Below are 24,080 nucleotides of genomic sequence, written 5' to 3' on the forward strand. Positions count from 1 at the left end.
ACTATTAACGGTTGTATAATCTTGAAACTATACTATAAAACCACTGAACCGCACACGTCAAGCTGGTGAATTTCATGGTATATGAAGTATATCTCAATGAGATATATGCATACGCACCCTGTGGCTCTGACAGTAAAGAATCTGACCGCAATGAGGGAGATCCAAGTTCAATCCCCGGGTTGGGAAGATCCCCTGGAGAAGGTAATAGCAGCCCACTCCAGTATTCTTGCCTGGGTTATCCCACGAACAGAGGAGCCCGGCAGGCTACAGTCCATGGGGTCACAAAGTCAGACACGACCGAGTGACTACACTTTCACTTTCAATTTTGTAACTATACTATAAAACCACTGAATTGCACACTTTGGTGAATTTTATGCTATATGAATTACATCTTAATGAAATATATACATACACACACACAATTAGACTTACAAAAACACCAATCTCTAATAAATTGAAAATTTAAATATCTGGTCCTGAACCAAAGATGGTTTGAGAAGCACTGCCTCAAAGAGTTACACGAGTTGTTGGCCGAATGACTGGTCCCTGATCTTGTTCTTCTTCTCCCTCCTCTGTCATACACACACACACACACACACACGCATGCGCGTGATCTCCCCCACGTCCTCCTTGCCCCAGTCTCCTCCTTCATGGGCTCAGGGATGGGGCTGCCACGCGACTCATGTTTCCTGTACAAAGGCTGTGCATTGTGGGTTAGCCTGAGAATCAGCCATCAATCATCAGAGCTCCATGGAGCTACAGCTGGTCCCTGACTTAGGATGGCTCAACTTATGATTTTTCAGTTTTACAATGGTGTAAAAGCGGTACACATTCAGTAGAAACTATACTTTGACTTTTGAATGTTGATCTTTTCCCAGAAGGGTGATAAGCCGTACGATCCTCTCTTGTGATGCTGGACAAGGGCAGCCACAGCCCCTATTCAGCGTCCTGAGGGTGAACAACCGACACACTTACAACCATGCTGGACTCATACAATCATTCTGTTTTTCACTTTCAGTACAGTATTCAATAAATTACATGAGATATTCAATATTTTAGTATAAAATAGGCTTTGTGTTAGATGACTTCATCCAATAGTAGGCTAATGTAAGTGTTCTGAGCATGTTTAAGGTGGGTGAGGCTAAGCTATGATATTCAGTAGGTGTATTAAGGGTATTTTCAACTTACGATATTTTTAAACTTACAATGGGTTTATCAGAACAAAGCCTCGTCATAAGTCAAGGAAAATCTGGAGTTTATTAATTTATTAATTAATGCTAGTTAATTCTAGAATTAATCCATTTTGGGGTCTACCATCTGTACTGAATGAAACATTTCCTAATGCCAAACAACTGGGCATTCTTTGTTAACTTTATTTAAACTGTCCAACAGTGAACATGGGGAGGTCAATACAATGAATACATTCTGGAAGCTACCTACCATCACAGCTCCATTATCCTGGCCCACAAATATCCGTCTACTATCATGATGGTAAGCCATAGCAGAGCAGGGAGCTGCCAGAAAGACAAAGATCATATTATGAGCAGAGTTAAGCACGTTAAGTCATTGTTCAAGGTACTTTATTAAAAAGAGCTATATGACTTAGGTTAAAAAAAAAAAGAGGGCAAAGATGTTTTATTTTAAAAAATGTTATTAAATTTCTTTCTGCTGTTTTAGTTTCAAATTTTAACTTTAATAACCTTCCAAGTTACTTTTATGACTTTGGGTGAAGCGAGTCAGCGTGAAGTTTCATCTGACTGAAATTCCTTCCTAGTTCTGGAAAGGTGTGGGGACCAGTGTTTAGAGCAGGCGATCTGCCACCCAGACTCTGTGGGTCATCCTGCCCCTCCTCCCTTCCCCATCACAGGCAAAACAGTGGCGGGCATCTGTGGAAAGAGAGGTGTCCAGTACCACAATTCCCATTCCAAGGTATGTGAGCAAACTGGGGAGGCTACTTGGGGATTACTTGTTGTTGTCTTTTTTCCCCAATGGTCAAAAAAGGTTCCGTTTTGCAGTGACTCATACAATCCCAGCTTGTTTCTTTGTCTAAAGCAGCGTCATGTGACTGAGACAGCCTGACTCTTCCCTTAGACACGACCCTTCCAGGTTCCACCTAAACTTCTTCCAGAAAACGTGTGCCAGAGAATGAGTTTCAGAAAGGAGAAACTCTAAATCCCTTCCTTCTGCTAAAAATCAAAATTAAAGTGATTTAGAAAATGGAACACTTGGAAAAAGAAATATTTGGGTTCACTTCAGCCTTAAGAATTTTAATTGACCACGGAAAGAAATAAATGCCAGGAAACAAAAACAAACTCGAGCTTACTTTGAAATAAAACGTCTTATAAAAAAGTAAAAGAGAAAAATCCTATAAATGAAGTTACCACTTGAAAACAGTTTAAAGTTCTCTAACTACCATGGCGGATATTCTCCACCAAGGAAGAAAACTGGAAGAAAAGCTGGATTGTACTCAAAGGCAGAAACATAGTTAGCTGCATGATCAGACTATAGAAAAAGACTATTTCAGTTGCATTCCAAGAACTATGTCGTTGAAATGCAGATACTAAAATTGTCTAACACCTAACAATTAGAATAGACTACAAGTTTGTACACCCTTATCCACCATATTGATGTTTGAAACTACAAAGAATGATCATGTTTAAGGATTATAACCACAAAGATACACGTTTGTTTGTTTTAGTCACTAAGTCGTGTCCAATTCTTGCAACCCCCTGGACTGCAGCCCACCAGGCTCCTTTGTCCATGGGATTTCCCAGCCAAGAATACTGGAATGAGTTGCCATTTCCTTCTCCTGACCCAGGGATCAAACCCGCATCTCCTGCATTGGCAGGCAGGTTCTTTACCACTGAGCCACTGGGGAAGCCCAACGATAGATGCTATTGTCACACAAAATGCTCTTTAATAATCACACACAAAATTATCTTCAACAATCAAATGTCTTTGATGATTTTAAAGATTCACTGTCATCATTTTTGCTTGCTTTTCAGTTGTTACTAAATCTTAATGTTTTAGTTTTAAGCTTCTTTTCAATTCTTTTATGCTCAATCCTATAACAAACTGTACATGAATATGTAAAACCTCTCCTTTGTGTAAAAATTACAACATGCTGAGTAATTTTATAAGGTTAGAGACATCTCACACTGAAAAAAAAAAAAGCAAGCCTTCCTGGTTTATTTGTTTAGTATATAAAAATGCTCTTTTTTCCTAGAAGGGAGGCTTCTAGTCAGATAAACTTTTTTTAAAAAGATAATCTTTTTTTTTTTAATGTGAATGTTAACATAGTTTTACAAACAAGGAAAACACAAATCATCTTTCAAATCAGAGACCTTTTAAAAAGGTCAATGCAGTACAAAATCATTTGCTTTAAACTCTAGTTTTATAAACAAAGGGTTTTCTGGAATACAGCCAGTCTCATTCATCTATGTATTCTTTATGACTGCTTTTGATTCTGCAATGGTAGAGTTGAGAAGCTGCCACAGAGACTGTCTGGCCCACAAAGTCTAATATTTATGTCTGGTCCTTTGTAGGAGAAGTCTGTGGACCCACCCCACACTGTGGTGAGCAGCCCAGTTCTGGAGTTGGATGCACATGGACTGGAATTCCAACCTCTGGCCTCAGTTTCCTTGTCTACTAAATGATGAAAATATCATCTTTCTTATAACAGCTGTTGTGATGATTTGGTAAAATAGTACCAAGAAAAATGCATGAGACACAGAGAAGATGGGCTTTCCAGGTGGTGCTAGTGGTAAAGAACCCGCCTGCCAAAGTAGGAGACATAAGAGACACAGGCTTAATCTCTGGGTTGGGAAGACCTCTTGGAAGAGGAAACAGCAACCCACTGCAGTATTCTTGCCTGGAGAATCCCATGGACAGAGGAGCCGGGCAGGCTACAGTCCATGGTCCACAGAGTTGCAAAGACTTGGACATGACTGAGCATCTGAGCAGCACACACAGTAGAAACAGAAACTGACAGTTACACTTCTCTTCAGCTAAAGCAGATTCTCAAAGTTCTTTTTGTTACGTGAGGATTGTTATGATTCATAATTGGTCCACGTACAGCGATATTCTAAGGTTTCACTTACTGATCACCTCTGTTTCATCATGGGGAACAGTTTAAATCCACGGATGACCACTAAAATGTCAACTGGTGAATCTGCAGTAGTTTTTAAATGCAACATGGCACTTTTCTTCTTGGGTTTTGAATTCAATTTTAAAAGTCGCCCTAAAACAGACAAGCAAATTTCTCAACATTCATTCATTCTGTTTTCTTCTGGCAGTGTTCCTGCAGTTTCATCCACAGATACTGCTCTAGCTGGAGGTCATAACCACTATTCGGAAGCAAAAGGCTGCATGCATGTATACAAACACGAAGGTGTCAGTCACCCACGGCAGAGAAGCTGTGCCTGTTCTGTCCTGTTTTTTCCTGATCCTTCCAGCCACAGAGTTCTGGGAGCTACTTCCGGAGGATACAGTTAAGCCAAGATAGCAAGGGATGGCAATGGAGAAAGCAAAGCCATATGCCCAAGACTCAAAAGCCAAGGAAGAGTGTGTGCTGCTGCTGCTAGGTTCTGGTGTCCCAAGAAAGAAATCAGTTACAAAGTGAACTAAGAATTTGGGGGAAATGCAAGAAAAATCCATCTTAGACTCTCCTTGTTCTAAAGGCATAAACTCCACAGTTGAGGTCTCAAGGAGACTGAGCTATGGCCAAAATCTGAAGTGTAAGGGAAGGAGGGAACAATCACAGTCAACAGCATTAATAAGACCATCCACAAGGATGACAAACCATCTCCCAGCACTGTCAGAGGTCCCCGGGTTGCTGTGGCTATTTCCAGCTACGGACCCATCACTGGACCATTGGAAGTAAGGAGTTACTCATCTAAGAGAAGCCTTTTTTTTTCCCCAGTTGAGTAAAAGGTAGGCTCAGAGGATGAGGGTGCTCCGTCTACCTTTGCCCCACTTCCCCAAAATCCCAAAGTAAATTTATTAAATGGAGAAATTTGTATACAGGTCAGGAAGCAACAGTTAGGACTGGACATGGAACAACAGACTGGTTCCAAATAGGAAAAGGAGTTCGTCAAGGCTGTATATTGTCACCCTGTTTATTTAACTTATATGCAGAGCACATCATGAGAAACGCTGGACTGGAAGAAGCACAAGCTGGAATCAAGATTGCCAGGAGAAATATCAATAACCTCAGATATGCAGATGACACCACCCTTATGGCAGAAAGTGAAGAGGAACTACAAAGCCTCTTGATGAAAGTGTAAGAGGAGAGTGAAAAAGTTGGCTTAAAGCTCAACATTCAGAAAACGAAGATCATGGCATCTGGTCCCATCACTTCATGGGAAATAGATGGGGAAACAGTGGAAACAGTGTCAGACTTTATTTTTCTGGGCTCCAAAATCACTACAGATGGTGACTGCAGCCATGAAATTAAAAGACGCTTACTCCTTGGAAGGAAAGTTATGACCAACCTAGATAGCACATTGAAAAGCAGAGACATTACTTTGCCAACAAAAGTTCGTCTAGTCAAGGCTATGGTTTTTCCTGTGGTCATGTATGGATGTGAGAGTTGGACTGTGAAGAAGGCTGAGCGCCGAAAAATTGATGCTTTTGAACTGTGGTGTTGGAGAAGACTCTTGAGAGTTCCTTGGACTGCAAGGAGATCCAACCAGTCCATTCTGAAGGAGATCAGCCCTGGGATTTCTTTGGAAGGAATGATGCTAAAGCTGAAACTCCAGTACTTTGGCCACCTCATGCGAAGAGCTGACTCATTAGAAAAGACTCTGATGCTGGGAGGGATTGGGGGCAAGAGGAGAAGGGGACGACAGAGGATGAGATGGCTGGATGGCATCACTGACTCGATGGACGTGAGTCTGAGTGAACTCCGGGAGTTGGTGATGGACAGGGAGGCCTGGCATGCTGCGATTCATGGGGTCGCAAAGAGTCGGACACGACTGAGTGACTGATCTGATCTGATCTGAAGGACATTTACTGAGACAATGGCCACTTCATGTTCCACACTGAGTAACCAAGGTGACCCACCCACAAATAAAGGCGAACATAGGACAGAAGATACTACTGCCTGCACGAGAGACCATGATTAGGGTTTCAGGTAGTCTTAACACGCTACATACATACAATGAAGTTTTACTTTTTATAATAGTTTTTTATAACTATTTTATAATTATATAAAAGGGTCCTTTTATAATAGTTAGCTTTATACCAGTATTCCAAAAAGTCTACTTCATTCTCATTGAATGGTTATCAAGACAGAAGGTGACTGGCCTGCCCAAGCTGTTAGTGGAAGGTAGGACAAAGGAAAATACTGATAAACTACTAATCCTTTGTGGAAATATTTATAGGATTGAAATCCCGCAGGTACCCTGCAATAAATGAGAAAGTGCTAGCAAGACAGGCAGTGCTTGGAAGGGTGACTCAAGCTGACGGAATAGAATCTGCTGAATAACTGGCTACTCTGCGTTTGTAACACACCCCACAGGCCCTGCAGTAACTCTTCATGGAGCTGCAGTGTCCGCAGAGTTTGGCCCTGGTAAGCACTCTTCTTTGGAGAACTTCATAATGGTCTTCAGTAACAGACCATCAAGCCTGCCCCAGAACCGTGTGTCTTTTCCCAGGGGGGGCTTCTGCACATTGAAACCTTAACTGAGGAAAATCTCCTCATTAAGGACCAAAACCACCCAGAAATAAGCAGCTATGATGCCTTCCATGTGGCCACTGGGGTGGTAGGACTCGATTCCAGCTTGGACCTGGGTGGTACCACATCTTTTTTTCAAGAAAGGGATGGAGAAGTGGGAGAGAAGGAGGCAAAGCTTAGATTGGCAGGAAGGGCAGGATTTAATTGCAATTTTATGTCACTACATCTCAGGGCTCTTCTAAAATTTCAATACAAAATCTTTATTTTTGGGGTTTATTTTTAGAACATGTTTGACTACTGAGAAAAAAAATCTCCATTTAGGATGTGTCGTGCCTTGGACCAAACTTGCCAACAGTACCCACAGTTTAAGAAAAAGCAGCACAAAGGCCAGGAATGAGACAAAGGAGTGTTCAGAATCTGATTTAGTGTCAGTATCGGCTATTACTAAGTAGAAAACTACTACTAATATAAGTTGGCAAAATGAAGACAAAGGAAAATGGGGGAGGTGGGCAGCTTTCCTCTTCCTATTTTTTTTTCCCAAGTTTTGTTCAAGTTGATTCAGTTAAACCAGTTGACTCAGCTTCCTTTTTGCAAAAGAAGGGGAGTCTTCCTGCATTTTAACACAGAATGCTGTAGGTATTAGGTAACCAACAAGCTCATTTTGAAATTTAAATCATCAAAGACATTCTTCTTGGGTGGAACAGAGCGGCTACTCACAGGCCATTGTGTGGTAAATGCTGGGCCAGTACTGACCGCTGTCTCTTTTCAGCCATACTCGGATAGTCCTGTAGAGAAAAGAAAAGAATGAGTAGTCTTTAATAAATTTATCCTCTTTGCCACCCAAGTAAACTTCTTATTTTCAATACTATTTCCCATTGACCTTATAACATTAATCAATTGGACAAATTAGACAAATACACACACATACACACACATAGAGAACATGGTATATTATACTAGTATGTACATGTACACACATACTCTACATATTTATTGTTGCTATTCAGTCACTCAGTCATGTCTGACTCTCTGCAACCCCATGGACTAGAGCAAATCCAGGCTTTCCTGCAGGCTGGCCAAGAAGTTCACTTGGTTAAGTGACTACACTGTTCAATAAAGTTCTTGGTGAAAATGAAAAATATGTCTTTTATTTTTACTTACAAACAAATGAACTTTTTGGCCAACCCAATAGCTACCTACAGTTATGTCTATACATGGTAAGTTATGAAAGAACTAGGAGTCAGGATTCTAAATAATATCAATAACATGGAAAGTGCTCATTATATAGCGATATACAAATAACGCTGAGGACTACTGATTTCTTGGCAACCAACTGCAAACTTGGTGTCTTGGCCATCCCACCCAAATGAGGAAAGCAGCTGAGGTAAACAGAAAGAAAATGTTTCTGGAGAACTGGGAGAGACCTGCATACAGAGTGGAGCCCATTATCACTGTTCATTCACCGAGAGTTCCCAGCCATCTCGGCCTTGGGAGGAAACCCTTCCACACCAGTCCCTGGGCCTCTCCTTTCACCAGAGCACACGTGGGAGATGAGGAAGTCCTGCCCACAGGTGGGCAAAGGACACACGACCAAAACAGCCCAGGTTTAATATTTTGGCTCATTCCCTCAGAAGAACAATAAGGAATGCCTCTCCTGCACTCCACCTAGCCTCCTGGAAGCTCTCGGGCTCATCCCCTTCGGAGCAGGACACCGGCCGCCTTGCCCAGCACAGCCGTGCTCTGCCTTCGCCTTGAGTCCCAGCTCTCTCTTGTCCCTTACTGTCAGCTCTGTCACAGCCACTCTTGTATTTCCAACAGCAATGAGATTCTGGCTCACAGCCAGCACTGAATTAATGTTTACAACCTTGAGCTAGAATACATTAAGGCTAAGTGCTGACACTCTCTGTTTCCATTCTGTTTGAAGTTCGAGACAAGGAAGACTGGTCTCTGAGGATAAAAACTGGAACAGTGGCTGCTTCCGGGGTTGAGAAAGGACAGAACACAGCAAAGGGATACGAGGGAACTTTCTGGGGCCGTGTCAGGCTGTGGAAAGGTGGTGATGTGGGTGTATGCATGTGTCAGAATCTGCCTAGCTTATTTAAGATCATTGTGAATGATTAGACCGTAATAAAGAAAGACTATATGTTGACCCTCATTTATCCAAATAAATAAGATGACTGAGCAGCACAGGGGGCATCATGCTATTTTATATGTGACCTGGAGACAGGCCTTGGTGTATGAACTGCCATTTGTACAACACGTCCCATCTTCCAGCCACGGCGGACTGGTCACAACAGAATCTTTGCCAAGTTGAATCCAGGATTTTCCTCTACATTATCCCACCTCTGATCACCACTGGTCAGACCAGAGAAGAGATTAGTCAGTTCCTTCCCTGGGAAATCAGAAACCAGGAGAGAGAAACAGACTCTACCTCTCCAGGAGTTGAAATGACTATTTCTGGCCACACGTTTTGCAGTTTGGACTGGAGAATTCTGTACGTTAATAAATGGGGAAGAATGAAGCCGACCTATGAAGAGAAGCTGGAGACAGTTCAGGTGGAGGGGCCTCACACCGGCTGCTCTTGAGGCCCCTCCTGTGTTCTGAGGGTTCTGTGAGGCAGACACCCCAGCATCCTCACCACAATCACCCTCAGCAGCCTCAGCGAATCTGAGTGATTTTCATCATTTGCAATCAAGCAGGTACTAATATACCACGTCTGCATGGGCACCATGAAGACATGGTGACATGCAGTCTCTTTGTTCAAGCACCATCAAACGAGCTTCTACGTCACACGGTTCACAAAGCAAGAATCAGGCAGACTCCTCCATGAGTACCTGTACTGTGATAGGAAGTTCTAGGAAGTTCAAGTTCACATCCAAAATTAAAAGGGAAAGCGAGACACAGATCAGACTAAAGCATGTGTAAACAGATCTGTACTGTTTACTGTTTGTAGTTCAACATCTTAAATCAAAATTTGACACTCTGAGGTAATGTTTAAACCGCTCTGTTACTATTTGTGGGTTCTTGGTTACTGTTCACGATTATTTAGTTTTCTTCTTCCACAAATCTCAGAGGTTAAGATATTTCCATGAACAGAAGGAACAGAACAGGAAGAGAAGGGGATGACAGAGGATGAGATGGGTGGATGGCATCACTGACTCGATGGACAAGAGTTTGAGCAAACTCCAGGAGTTGGTGATGGACAGGGAAGCTTGGCGTGCTGCAGTCCGTGGGGATGCAAAGAGTCGGACAGGACTGAGCAACTGAACTGAACTGATGGAACAGATCTTTCTAGTTGGAAACCATTTAAATGAAGTTATGAAACAGAAAAAATACTTAATGGTATGGGAAAATGTTCATTATACAATGTTAAGTAAAAGGGCCTATATAAAATTGATAAGTGCAGTATGATACCAACTTTATTTTACAATACATCTGGTCAAACCTCTAGATCCAACTATCAGTCTATAGGAAATGCAGAGGAACACAATAACCACCACCACTGGGGTTTATTCAGCAAAAAAGCAAGACTACAGGAAACTCTGTAGACAAATGACCTAGTTTCTTCAACACACAATTTGCAAGGGGGGAAACACAGAGATGGAGGACCAGCCTACCACTATAGAGGTTTAACAGACACATCAAGTAATCACCATGTGGAGACTTATTAGATCCTGATTCGGTCAAACTGTTACATATACATGCCTATATTATCATGCTGCTGCTGCTAATACTAAGTCGCTTCAGTCATGTCTGACTCTGTGCGACCCCACAGACAGCAGCCCACCAGGCTCCCCCATCCCTGGGATTCTCCAGGCAAGAACACTGGAGTGGGTTGCCATTTCCTTCTCCAAGGCATGAAAGTGAAAAGTGAAAGTGAAGTCACTCAGTCGTGTCTGACTTAGCAACCCCATGGACTGCAGCCTACCAGGCTCCTCTGTCCATGGGATTTTCCAGGCAAGAGCACTGGAGTGGGGTGCCATTGCCTTCTCCAATATTATCATGAAACAGCTGATAATAGGAACACTGACTAGATATCTGATATTAAAAGACACTGTTCTTTAGATGTGATAACAGTGTTGTAGGTTTCTGCTTATTTTTTAAGAAGTAATTCCAACCTAAGACACTGGGCCTTGCCTCTGTTCTTGGCATGTCCACCAACATCCAACCCTTACCACTCATGCCTCAGTGCACCCTCCTCCCATGTTACCTGGTGGGCTCCTCCCTCCAGACCACCTTGGGTATGTCAACTACTGGCGACAACTCCCAAGGAGCCACACATCCCATTGCCCCTGGGCTCAGAGACCACCAGTGGTAGTCTCAAATCAGGGGTTCAACTGACATGCTTGTGATTCCCACACCCAGACCCTGCATCCTAGCAAGCTGTCATCCTCAGGTGCCCAAAATACCGAGCTCAGGTTGTATCAGAAGCCCTCGTCCCTCACCTCCCTACCAAGGACTTTTCTCTCCAGGCAGTAGTCCCCCTGGGCAGCACACCACAGGATGAGTAGCATTTGGCATGGCCTTCCACATCTAAGGGCTTCCCTGGTGGCTCAGCTGGTAAAGAATCTGCATGCAATGCGGGATACCTGGGTTGGATAACTGGGTTGGGAAGATCCCCTGGAGAAGGGAAAGGCTACCCACTGCAGTATTCTTGCCTGGAGAATTCCATGGACTATATAGTACATGGAGTTGCAAAGAGTCAGACACAACTGAGTGACTTTCACTTTCTCTTACCTAAAATCATCAATAGACGCTTATAATGATGATCCTTAGGCCTGAAATGGGAGAAGGCAATGGCACCCCACTCCAGTACTGTTGCCCGGAAAATCCCATGGATGGAGGAGCCTGGTAGGCTGCAGTCCATGGGGTTGCTAAGAGTCGGACACGACTGAGCGACTTCACTTTCACTTTCCACTTTCATGCACTGGAGAAGGAAATGGCAACCCACTCCAGTGTTCTTGCCTGGAGAATCCTATGGACGGAGAAGCCTGGTAGGCTGCAGTCTATGGAGTCGCACAGAGTTGGACACGACTGAAGCGACTTAGTAGTAGTAGTAGGCCTGAACTACTAACACAATATCACATTTTGTTGACAGTATTTTGTTACTTAGTATAGAATGCTTATGGATACATTCCATTATATATGTTCAACACAGGGGATGAAACAGAAGGAATTATAAGAAGGTAAAGGCCAACTCTCCTCTAAGCATTAAATCTGCTCCAGGAGGGACTTCCCCGGTGGTCTGGTGGCTATGACTCCATGCTCCCAATGCAAGGCCCCTAGGGTTCGATCTCTAGTTGGGGGACTAGATCCCGTGTGCCGTGAGTGAAGAATTCACACGCCTCAACTAAGAGTTCACAGGCTGCAACTAAGATCCAGTGCAGCCAAATAAATAAATAAATATTTCTAAAAATTACATTAAAGCCTGTTCAAGGATTCTACTCCACTCGCAAACAGGACAGTAAAGGCCAAGGCACTTGGAGATGAGGGTGTCGGGCAGCACCTTCCTTTACTCAAAGCGATTAACAAGCTCCCTATCTGTGTGGTTTTAAGGGTCTAAAGATCAGAATGTGGACATATTCTAAACCCCCCAAAATCAACCCCAAAAGTTGTAGTCACAAATGCGTCAGTAGTTCAATGGAGGCCTCAGGGGACGTGCTCTTCCCTGTGTCTTCTTGAAAGAAGAATGATTTCAGACAGCAGAGAAGCTGCCGTGAGCAGAAAACCTTAAAGTCACCTCTTCCATTAAATCATCTAACCTGAAAAAATCACACTTAACTTCATGAAGCTTCAGAATGATAAACTGGCCCAAGGTCAAAATGCGACCTACCTAGACCCCAGGAACTCTGAAACACAGTAGTATTTCCTTTGGAGGACAAACATCAGACTACCATGTGGTCTGCACCCAGCTCAAGCGGACACACTAGAAAATTGGCAAGACTTGTACTATTTGTTGGGGGTGTTTCACCTGAAAAAATTTTTATCACATTCAGGCTGAGAGAAGACCATCCTTGCTTGAGAATCAGGTTTCAAACCAGGCAGCTGACCTTGATAGCTGGCTCTACTTCCATATTCACACGTTCTATCTAAAATTCCTTCTTGCTCTTTTTCCAGGCATACTCCTTTACTTCCTTGGGTGACAAATTAAAATCTCCCACTTCTGAGATAAAATCAAAACAATATTAAGTTCAACTCCTAATACTCCAGCACGCTCAAGAAACTGTGTATTAAACAAAGTTGTATAACTTTTATTAAGTAATACAGAAATTTGTTTTGTATTTAGGATACGTCTCATTGGCTTACAAAATGGTTATTAAAACAGGCTTAAGTTGGGCTGTTTTATTTTTAAAAATCAACAAATTCCAGACTAAAAAAATTTACTATTAAGCAAACTGGAAACAAAATCTACTATTCACAACAATACAGTTTAGCAACATTTTATAGGCACAAGCTATTAAAAACTCCTGAATGATATTAATAAACTGTATCAAAGTATCAAGACCAGATGGCTTTATTTTTACAAAAACTACCTTCATGAATGTCTAAGCCATACTCTCTGTGTTACTCGATCAGTTGTGTCCAACTCTTCGCAACCCCACAGGCTGTAGCCCGCCAGGCTCCACTGTCCATGGGATTTTCCAGGCAAGAATACTGGAGTGGGTTGCCATTTCCTTCTCCAGGAATCAAACCTGGGCCTCCCACATTGTGGGCAGATTCTCAATCATCTGAGCCACTAGGGAAGCCATGCTCTGCACCAAGATAAAATAGCTTCCTTTTCCTTCACTGTTTTGACAACTTACACCCACTCACCTAAACTCATTGTACGTTTTGCTTGCTGCTTATTCTACCCATTTTTCTAGTAGAGGGATTTTCTTGGATAGTCTAAGACTGTGTCAATGTAGAAAAAAAATTTTAGAAACGTGTTCATTTTGCCAAGCTCTATGTTTAGGTTATTTTAAAACAATAGCCTGAAACTTTTCCAAAAGGTACTTAGAAAGGAAATGTGTCATTTCTTCCAGAGAAGAAATGTGCTTTTAAAGTGCTTTTTAAACTTCCTTACACTCCTGCTGATCGTGTGGAGGGCCCTACCATCAGTCTCCTTTGCCCTCCTAGTCCGAGAAGCACGAACTCACGTAGGGCTGCAGAGTTTTTCATGGAGAGAAAACAAAGAGAGGTCTCTTCGTAAGAGATCAAATCATGATCTTATTTGTCTTGCTGTTCACCCCAGTGGATCATCATTCATTTAATTTCTGGGAAAATGAAAATGCCAAAGCTGGATTATATTTCTTTATTTTAAATATTTCAGACTGAAACTGCTGAGCAGGGCTAAGCAAGGAACAACTGAGAACAACAATAACGTGCCATTTCCAGGGTTCTCATGATGTTTTGTCAGCACTGCACATTAGAACTACTTCTGTGGCAAGAATCCTGTTCCATTTAGTGAGAAACACATTACCTACCTAATAATAATAACAGTAATGATGATGATGATAAAAACAATAAACTGATTTAGGAATTCCAGGCTTGGTAACTGATCTGCAGAAATTTTTTAACAGATGAAGAGAAAAGAACTATGTATTTTTAAAAGTTCACATGAGCCTTATTCAAAAGAGTAAAAATTAAAGGAAAATGCCATATAATCAAATCGGTTAATGACATATTAATTCAATAGCCTATATAGTCACTAAGATGAGTTATGATGACCATGGTAGCATGAAGAAATGTTTACAATTTTTTTTAAGCATAATAAAAGATAATGGAACTAAATTCCACAGCCACGCTGAGTCAGGCTGGGCAGAGAGGGCAAGAAGGCTGATGAGGGGCAGAAAGAGAGAAGTGAACACGCCTTCAAGGTAGACTAGGATTTTGGCTTCTGAGGAGGGCAGGATGGGGGGTGGTCCCCAGAGAAAAGATGTGGAGCAGCTGAGAAGCAGGAGGACAGCAGGGCCACCAACTATTAAACACTTCGTCATAAGCCTTGGGGCGTCCCTGGTGGCTCAGACAGTAAAGAATCTACCTGCAATGGAGGATGCCTGGGTTCGATCCCTGGGTCAGGAAGATTCCCTGGAGGAGGAAATGGCAAACCACTCCAGTATTTTTGCCTGGAGAATCAATCCCATGGACAGAGGAGCCTGGTGGGCTCAAGTCCATGGGGTTGCACAGAGTCAGAAACAGCTGAACGACTAACACTTTCATAAGCCTTGAGGTACATAGGTCTTATTTTGTCTGATTTTTCAAGTGTGGCTATCTCAAATTCTAAATGTAAAAACCGTCCACTCCCTGGAAGTGTGCTTAACAAATTGTTACCACTGAAAGCAAGAGAGGGTGAGGAGTGAAACAGGATCAGCCTGAAGCTCTGGGCAGCTGCAGGCACTAGAATCAGTGCTGGCGTGCTCACTCACTCAGTTGTGTCTGTGGTCACTGTCTGTGAACCCATGGACTGTAGCCCGCCAGGCTCTGTCCATGGGATTCTCCAGGCAAGAATACTGGAGTGGGCTGCCATTTCCTCCTCCAGGGGATCTTCCCAATCCAGGGACCAAACCTGCATCTTCCGCAGCTCCTACACTGGCAGGAGGATTACCACTGAGCCACCTGGGAATCAGAGGCAGTTTCAAACAGGATACAACCACTTTATTTTTAGTGTGGCAGACTCTGAGAGGCTCTGTGGCTGCTCAGTGTCCAGCTGATGTATCCATGGAGGTCAGCACAGAGGGGTGAGGAGGGCTTGGACACAAGGGCGAGAGGTGTTGGGTGGATGGGGCCTTGAGAGCAACAGTTACTCCCTGGGATCTGTGAACAGGGGCAGGGCAGAGCAAAGAAGTCTGGGGCAGAAAGGCAGGAAAGAGAAGGCACCAAAAGGCAGGGACTCACTGGCCTGAAAAATATAAGCAATAAACCATGCCTCTGTGCATTCAATATCATAGTAATCCAAGTCTATGCCCCAACCACTAATACCGAAGAAGCTGAAGTTGAACTATTCTACAATGACCTACAAGACCTTCTAGAACTAACCCAAAATAAAACGTCCCTTCCATTATAGGGGACTGGAATGCAAAAGTAGGAAGTCAAGAGTTACCTAGAGTAACAGGCAAGTTTGGCCTTGGAGTACAAAATTAAGCAGGGCAAAGGCTAATCCAGTTTTGCCAAGAGAACACACTGTTCATAGCAAACACCCTCCTCCAACAACACAAGAGACAACTTTACACATGGACATCACCAGATGGTCAATACCAAAATCAGATTGATTATATTCTTTGCAGTCAAAGATGGAGAAGCTCTATACAGTCAGCAAAAACAAGACCAGGAGCTGACTGTGGCTCAGATCATGAACTTCTTACTACCAAATTCAGACTTAAATTGAAGTAGGGGAAACCACTAGACCATTCAGGAATTACCTAAATCAAATTCCTTAGGATTATACAGTAGAAGTGACAAATAGATTCAAGGGTTGAGATCCCATAGAGTGCCTAAAGAACTATGGATGGAGGTTCATGACATTGTACATGAGGCAGTGATCAAGACCATCCCCAAGAAAAAGAAATGGAAAAAGATAAAATGGTTGTCTGAGGAGGCCTTACAAATAAATGAGAAAAGAAGAGAAGCTAAACGCAAAGGAGAAAAGGAAAGATACACCTATCTGAATGCAGAGTTCCAAAGAATAGCAAAGAGAGGTAAGAAAGCCTTCCTCAGTGATCAATGCAAAGAAACAGAGGAAAACAATACAATGGGAAAGACTACAGATCTATCTCTTCAAGAAAATTATACATAACACGGGAACATTTCATGCAAAGATGGGCACAATAAAGGACAGAAACAGTATGGGCCTAAGAGAAGTAGAAGATATTAAGAAAAGGGGACATGAATACACAGAAGAACTATACAAAAAAGATCTTAAGGAGCTAGATAGCCATGATGGTGTGATCACTCACCTAGAACCAGACATCTTGGAATCTGAAGTCAAGTGGATCTTATGAAGCATCACTATGAACAAAGCTAGTAAAGGTGATGGAATTCCAGCTGAGCTATTTCAAGTCCTAAAAGATGATGCTGTGAAAGTGTTGCGCTCAATATGCCAGCAAATTTGGAAAACTCAGCAGTGGCCACAGGACTGGAAAAGGTCAGTTTTCATTCCAATCCCAAAGAAAAACAATGCCAAAGAATGTTCAAACTACCGCACAATTGCATTCATCTAACATGCCAGCAAAGTAGTGCTCAAAATTCTCCAAGCCAGGCTTCAACAGTACGTGAACCAAGAACCTCCAGATGTTCAAGGTGGATTTAGAAAAGGCAGAGAAAGCAGAGATCAAATTTCCAACTTCTGCTGGATCAGAGCAAAAGCAAGAGAATTCCAGAAAAACATCTACTTCTGCTTCACTGAAAATACTAAAGCTTTTGATTGTGTGGATCACAACAAACTCTGGAGAATTCTCAAAGAGGTGGGAATACCAGACCACCTTAACCGCCTCCTGAGAAATCTGTATCCAGGTCAAGAAGCCACAGTTAGAACCAGACATGGAACAATGGACTGGTTCCAAATTGGGAAAGGAGTATGTCAAGGATGTATATTGTCACCCTGCTTGTTTAACTTATATGGAGAGTACATCATGCGAAATGCTGGGCTGGATGATGCACAAGCTAGAATCAAGATTGCCAGGAGAAATATTAATATCTTCTGGTATGCATATGATACCACTCTTATGGCAAAAAGTAAAGAACTCAAGAGCCTCTTGATGAAAGAGAAAGAGGAGAGTGAAAAAGCTGGCTTAAAACTCAACATTCAGAAAACTAAAAGATATGGCATCTGGTCCCATCACTTCATGGCAAATAGATGGGGACACAGCGGAAACAGTGACAGATTTTATTTTCTTGGGCTCCAAAATCACTGCAGATGGTGATTGCAGCCATGAAATTAAAAGATGCTTGCTCCTTGGAAGAAAAGCTATGACCAACCTAGACAGTATATTAAAAAGCAGAGACATGACTTTGCCAACAAAGGTCCATCTAGTCAAAGCTATGGTTTTTCCAGCAGTCACATATGGATGTGAGAGTTGGACTATAAGGAAAGCTGAGCACCGAAGAATTGATGCTTTTGAACTGTGATATTGGAGAAGACTCTTTAGAGTCCCTTGGACTGCAAGGAGATCCAACCAGTCCATCCTAACAGAAATCAGTTCTGAATATTCACTGGAAGGACTGATACTCAATTTGAAGCTCCAATACTTTGGTCACCTGATGCAAAGAGCTAACTCACTGGAAAAGATTCTGATGCTGGGAAAGATTGAAAGGAGGAGGAGAAGGGCACCACAGAGGATGAGATGGTGGGATGGCATCACCGACTCAATGGACATGAGTTTGAGCAAACTCTGGGATATGGTGAAGGACAGGGAAGGCATGCTGCAGTCCATGGGTCACAGAGTCGGACACCACTGGACGACTGAACAACAATAAGAACAACTGCAGAAACGTGCTTAACTCTTAGAGTTCACAGTGAAGAACCCCAGTGGCACAGGCAACACTTTCTGCCTTCTACCGCATCGGGAGTCTAGAAAAATTGTGGTCTGTTGAGTACATGCTGGCCACATCCTCTCGACAAAGATGCCAGCCAAGACTTCTGTTTTATACTTAGGGAAGCAGAAGCCAGGAGGGAGAAAGCCCTACAAATCAAACAAGCCAACAGCAGCACTGGATCAGATTTTCTGACTCTTGTCTACTTATTCTGCCAGAAGGTGATGAAAATTCACATTTCAAGACAACACCAATGTAAATAATTCAAAGTAAAGACGCTTCATATGGCAATTAATACACAGAATAATTTTCTAAAGGGCATTCAGAAAACTCTACATTTTATCCTCCAAAGCTGATTCCTTTTTTCTCCAAATAAATGCAGAATGTGGAAAAGTCTAGGTTCAACCCCAAAACTCTCACTTGGTTAAAAAAAAATAATAATAAAAACCCAACTTCTGCGCTAAACAGGAATAGTGATCCTAACAAAATTTCTCAGTACCTTAAGATCAACTACAGTATCCAATATGGTATTTAAGTGCTTGGGGTGGTAAATTGCAAGAACAAGCCCAATTCTTACCCCTCCCTCCTTGTGTGCGCTTTACAATGTGCCCTTGCAGTTCTTCCCAACAAGAGGTGGAAACTATTGCTCCAACCTTGGAGATGGGCTGTCCTGAGACTTGCTTTGGCCCAGAGAACGTGGCTGCAGCAATGCAGTACCGGCTCTATACTGGGCCTGAGTAAAGGCTACGTCTACATGAAGAGGGATTAGCCCGCTAGAGGATGGATCACAAGGAAGAGAGCTCCAAGTGTCAGGTGATGCCATCCTCTACCAGTCTGTGGCCAGCAAGCCCCGTGAAGAGACTGGCTGAAATGAGCAGGGCCAACACGTGTATAAGCAAGCCTGGCTGTGAGCAGGTGAACTGTCTAGGGGATTCACAGGCTCACAAGCAATGATGACACTTCTTGTTTTAAGCCTCTAAATTTCACGACGGCCTGCAACACAGCAAAGAGCTAACCGATACAATGCTGCCTGTTCCAAGTAGTACATCTTTAAGAATAATTAGGACTCTGACCTTAAAATTGGAAATAAAAACAGCATTTGGCATTGACCAAGTGCCAAAAATTTCAGAGTACTTAGTAAACACATTAAGTCCACTTTTAATTTTAACTGAGCTCTAGGATCCTCACTCTGCTGCTGCTGCTGCATCGATTTAGTCGTGTCCGACTCTGTGTGACCCCATAGACAGCAGCCCACCAGGCTTCCCGTCCCTGGGATTCTCCAGGCAAGAACACTGGAGTGGGCTGCCATTTCCTTCTCCGATGCATTAAAGTGAAAAGTGAAAGTGAAGTCGCTCAGTTGTGTCCGACTCTAGGGACCCAATGGACTGCAGCCTACCAGGCTCCTCCGTCCATGGGATTTTCTAGGCAAAAGTACCAGAGTGGGGTGCCATTGCCTTCTCCTCACTCTGCTCAGATGCTAATTTGATTTCCAAGAAATTGAAGTTATGCAAAAGCACAAATGATCATATTACTCTTAATTAAATATTACTCAATATTTTTCATCCTATCAAGAATAAGAATTCTGTATGTTCCTTTAACTTACTGGAGTAGATACATAAAAAGCAGACTAAAACCAACAGGTTTGAGAAAGAAGCACCTATTCCAGGGAGACGAGTCTGTGACCTGCTCACAGATACTCCTGATGAGGAACAAAGGTTCCTTTGATCTTTTCTAGCCCCTTGATTTCACTCTGTCAAAGAACTGGTGAAAAGCGAGTTAAAAAGATACTTTAGGAAATCACCAAGTTTATAAAATCTCATTTACATATGCTACAACACAGAGAAAAGACAGATTAAAGCATAATTTTCCTCCTGAAAAGCACTGGCTCTCAAACCAGGAGGCACCTTGTGCAAGTCACGATTAATACCGTTTTCAAACCTATCGCCCAATGAGAACATACATTTGGGTTCAGTACATATTATTTTCTGGTATGGTTACTTTGAAAATCATGCCCATACTTTGATAAAGAGATTCAAATAGCACACAGGTATTTCTATAAAATCCCAAGGCCAAATTCTACCTTGCCTGATACATCAGCATTTCTAAAACCGGCTCTTTCAAAAAGCTCTCCAAAAAACACCCTAATCATCCCCAAATAGCTAACTCAAAGCAATTTAATCATCTTTAAATTGTAAACTGATATACAGGGCTTATTCATTGAATTGGCTTAAAAGAATACAGAATATAGCATGTGTTACAAATTAAGCCCCAAGCCTGACTTTTTTTAAACTTGGAAAAAATAGTAAGTTTGGGGAACTCTGATTTTCCAGTCGCTCTTAGGATTGCTGATGCTATTTTATACCTTGATAAATGACCAAACATTTGTGTTACCTATGTCAAAGGATGTGTTTTCCTAGTCTGACAGTATCTCCAGGGTTACAGATAAAAATGCATAACTCTGATAGCCCGAGTAATTTCTACTGATGTAACACTAAGATGTTGGCCTAAAAGGGAGACGAGGAAAGGATACGGTACAATGCTGTTTCAGTGGCTTCAGTTGTGTCCGACTCTTTTGTGACCCTATGGACTGTAGTCCACTAGGCTTCTCTGTCCATGGGATTTCCCAGGCCAGAATACTGGAATGGGTTGCCATTTCCTCCTCCAAGGGATCTTCCCTACCCAGGGATCCAACTCAGGCCTCCAGTATTGTCAGCTGGGTTCCTTAACAATGAGCCACCAGGGAAGCCCTAATGGTACTATCTGTTTTTATCAAACAAACAGCAGTTTCCTTCCAGCCAAGTCTCTTGAACTCTGCCCTATTCATTAGTATGACAGAAAGCAGCCTTCCTCTTTGAATAACAAAGGGAGAAAACACTAGATTTTTACTGAATTAACTAAACTGAAAGGCAGGGAAACTTGCCTCTTTTGAATAAAGGCAAATCAGATTGGCTTAGAAAATTTAAATTTCCATCCCCTTCTACAGTCTAGGGAAGGAATCCTGTCCATGACCCTGGTGACCCTCAGCCTGCTGATTCTGTCACCAGCAGACTTTTACCCAGGGGCAAAGGGCATGTGCACCTTTGCCAGCCCCTAAATTAGAATAATGGCTCCACAAGCCGGGTGGCTGGGTCTTCCACCTAGAAGATGTTTTCTTTCTGACTTGAGGAACCATTCCTGTTGCTGTTTCCACTGTCAGCCTCAAAATTATCTTTTGTGACCTCTGTGCCACCCAGGAGGGTAAAAGCTATTTTACCCTGTGAGCCAGTGTGAGGGTAAAAGCTATTACAACCTCTGAGGAGCAGGAGGAGAGGATGGAGTCAGTCCAGGTAGGGTCCATGCAACATTAACTTCCAAATTACAAAAAAAAACCAAAAACATTCCAAACTCTTCACAGCCTTGAAGTCTTGAAACACAAGGGCAAACAAACTTAAAAGAAAAACAATTGGAGACAGTGAGGCTGTTTTGCAATTCTGGTCCATGCTTCTTCCAGATTTATTTACTGAGGGTTTTCTCAAATTAACATTTGAGCAACTTCCCTGGGGGTTCAGGGGTTAAGATTCTGAGCTCCGGATGCAGAGGGCCTGGGTCTGATCCCTGGTCAGGGAACTGGATGCCACACACCACAACCAAGAGTTTGCATGCTGCCACTAAGACCCAGCACAGCCAAATAATTAAATATGGGAAAAAAATAAAACAAAACCAAAACCAAACTACCATTTGAGAGACCACTGACCTCCTGCTTTCCTTCTGGGAGTCTGGGATTTCGGCACATGTGAGGCAGAGGCTGCCTTCAGGAACATCCCCCAGTGAGAGCCTGGGTATCTTGAGCCTCTAACCAGCTTGGAGGTAGCCAGTGTGAGTATTTCACACGTGTGGGATGACTCCAGGCTGGGGGAATGGAACGTCTCCTGAGAGTTTCTACAGGGCCAGGACTCCTGGAAGCTCACGCTTGGTTTCCTCTGGACTTCACCCCATACCTTTCCCATCATCGATTTTGTTCCCTGTCCTCCCACTGAAATACAGCGCGGCCGTGAGGATGACCACTCAGTGGCAGTCCTCCTCGTGAATCAAGGAACCTGGCAGTGGTCCGGGGGGTCCCTTACACAGCAAGCAGGGCAAGGACTTTTATAAGTGAAAACATGTGACTGACATGACTTGCAAGCGACCAAATATGGAAATGCTGAAAAGGCATGACTCAAAGACAGTTATAAGGTCTGTAAGGGACCCCCAAAGTGGAAGTTCTCAGTTTATACACAAAACCAGAATGTTAACTGCTGTATTTTTGTTGTCTCGCAGTGCCTAAAAATAGACTCTTTCATTTGTGTTACAAAATAAAGTGAAGAAGTGAGAAGTCAGAAGCCTGGGCAGGAAAGCATCTATTGCTCTGAAACTGTTCTATTCAGGCAGGAAAAATTTCACATTATTTACACACACACACATATATACCAGGGGCTTCCTATATGGCTCAGTGGTAAGGAATACACCTGCAATACAGGAGACGCCAGAGATGCGGCTTTGATCCCTGGGTCAGGAAGATCCCCTGGAGGAGGAGATGGCAACCCACTGGAGGATTCTTGCCTAGAGAACCCCATGGACAGAGGAGCCTGGCGGGCTACAGTTCATAGGGTTGCAGAGAGTCAGACACAACTGAGCACGCACGCACATGCATACTCAAAAGTCACCGTAAGCAAAGACATGTTTAGCTTCTGATGAGATTAAAGCAATTAACTGCAAAATAAATGGGAATGAAAATAATAATAGCCAACACACATGAACTCTGTGCCAGGTACAGTTCTAAGTGTTTTACATGTGAATTCATCTAATTCCCACAATTAGGAGGCTGGAGCCTTTATTATCTCCATTTTACAGATGACAGAACTACAACACTGGGAGAAAAAAGTAACCTGCCCAAGGTCACATGGCTAGGATTCAAACTCAGGCATTCAAGATTCAGAATCTGTTCTAAACTATGCTATGAAAGAAAATGATCTTAACAATGAAAACCCATTCCTAACGACACAGCAATAGATGCTTTCCTGCCCAGGCTTCCAACTTCTCACTTCTTCACTTTATCTTGTAACACAAATGAAAGTCTATTTTTAGGCACTGCAAGACAACAAAAATACAGCAGTTAACATTCTGGTTTTCTGTATAAACTGAAAACTTCTAGCTACACCAGGTTTCTTCCCAAGGATAACACTTAAAAATCAAGTTGCTTGTTTATTTAGCATTGTTTCTATAAGAACAGCTACTAAATACACAATTTTCCTTCAAACCATCTTAATATGCCTAGAAATGTCTAAAAGGAAACAAAAAAATAAACAGCTAATGTTTATTAGGGGGAAAATGTTTATTGGGGGGGGGGAAGGAAGATGCTACCAAAAATATTTTAAAAGTTGGTCTTCTGTGATCTCTATTGCTTACCAGCCTAAGTGCAACATCCTAAAATATCTTAAAATATACGCAATCTCTCTTTGTTTGACTTAGGCCAGACAAAACAATTTCTTGCAGAAATCAACCTTGACCTTTAGGCCCCTGAAACAGTAGTATCAGCAGGCATCTCTCCAAACTCTATTTTTCAAAATTGAAGATAGCTAGCCCACAGCCTTAACTTACTGGTAAGACTTTTAGTAAGATTTTACCTTTAAAAAAATGCTATCTATCCTTTTCAACCAACTGTCTAAATATTTGGTGCAACTCCAAGAAGTTCAGAAAGCAAACGTGTCTGGGGGATCATTTCCAATTGCCTCACAACATTTCAGTTCTGTCCTGAAAGTACAGTCTCATTTTCTGTTTCTCTGACCAGAAAAATGACTGCTGCAGTTAAATTCTGAAACGTAATACTGAGGTTATTACTTTTATTTTTACAGTTTCCTGACTAGAAAGACAGTCATAC

At 42.5% G+C, this 24,080-nt stretch overlaps 1 protein-coding gene across 1 annotated transcript in view; it reads right to left on the reverse strand.

Annotated features, from left to right (window-relative positions):
- The window catches only part of WDFY1 (WD repeat and FYVE domain containing 1), a 51,933-nt gene that overhangs the window by 22,884 nt on the left and 4,969 nt on the right, over nucleotides 1–24,080 (reverse strand). The window contains 2 exon segments of the mRNA NM_001046542.2: nucleotides 1,441–1,514; nucleotides 7,394–7,461. Coding sequence (NP_001040007.1) covers nucleotides 1,441–1,514; nucleotides 7,394–7,461 — 142 coding nt within the window.

This window comes from Bos taurus, chromosome 2, assembly GCF_002263795.3.
Source record: "Bos taurus isolate L1 Dominette 01449 registration number 42190680 breed Hereford chromosome 2, ARS-UCD2.0, whole genome shotgun sequence".
Taxonomy (NCBI): Eukaryota; Metazoa; Chordata; class Mammalia; order Artiodactyla; family Bovidae; genus Bos; species Bos taurus.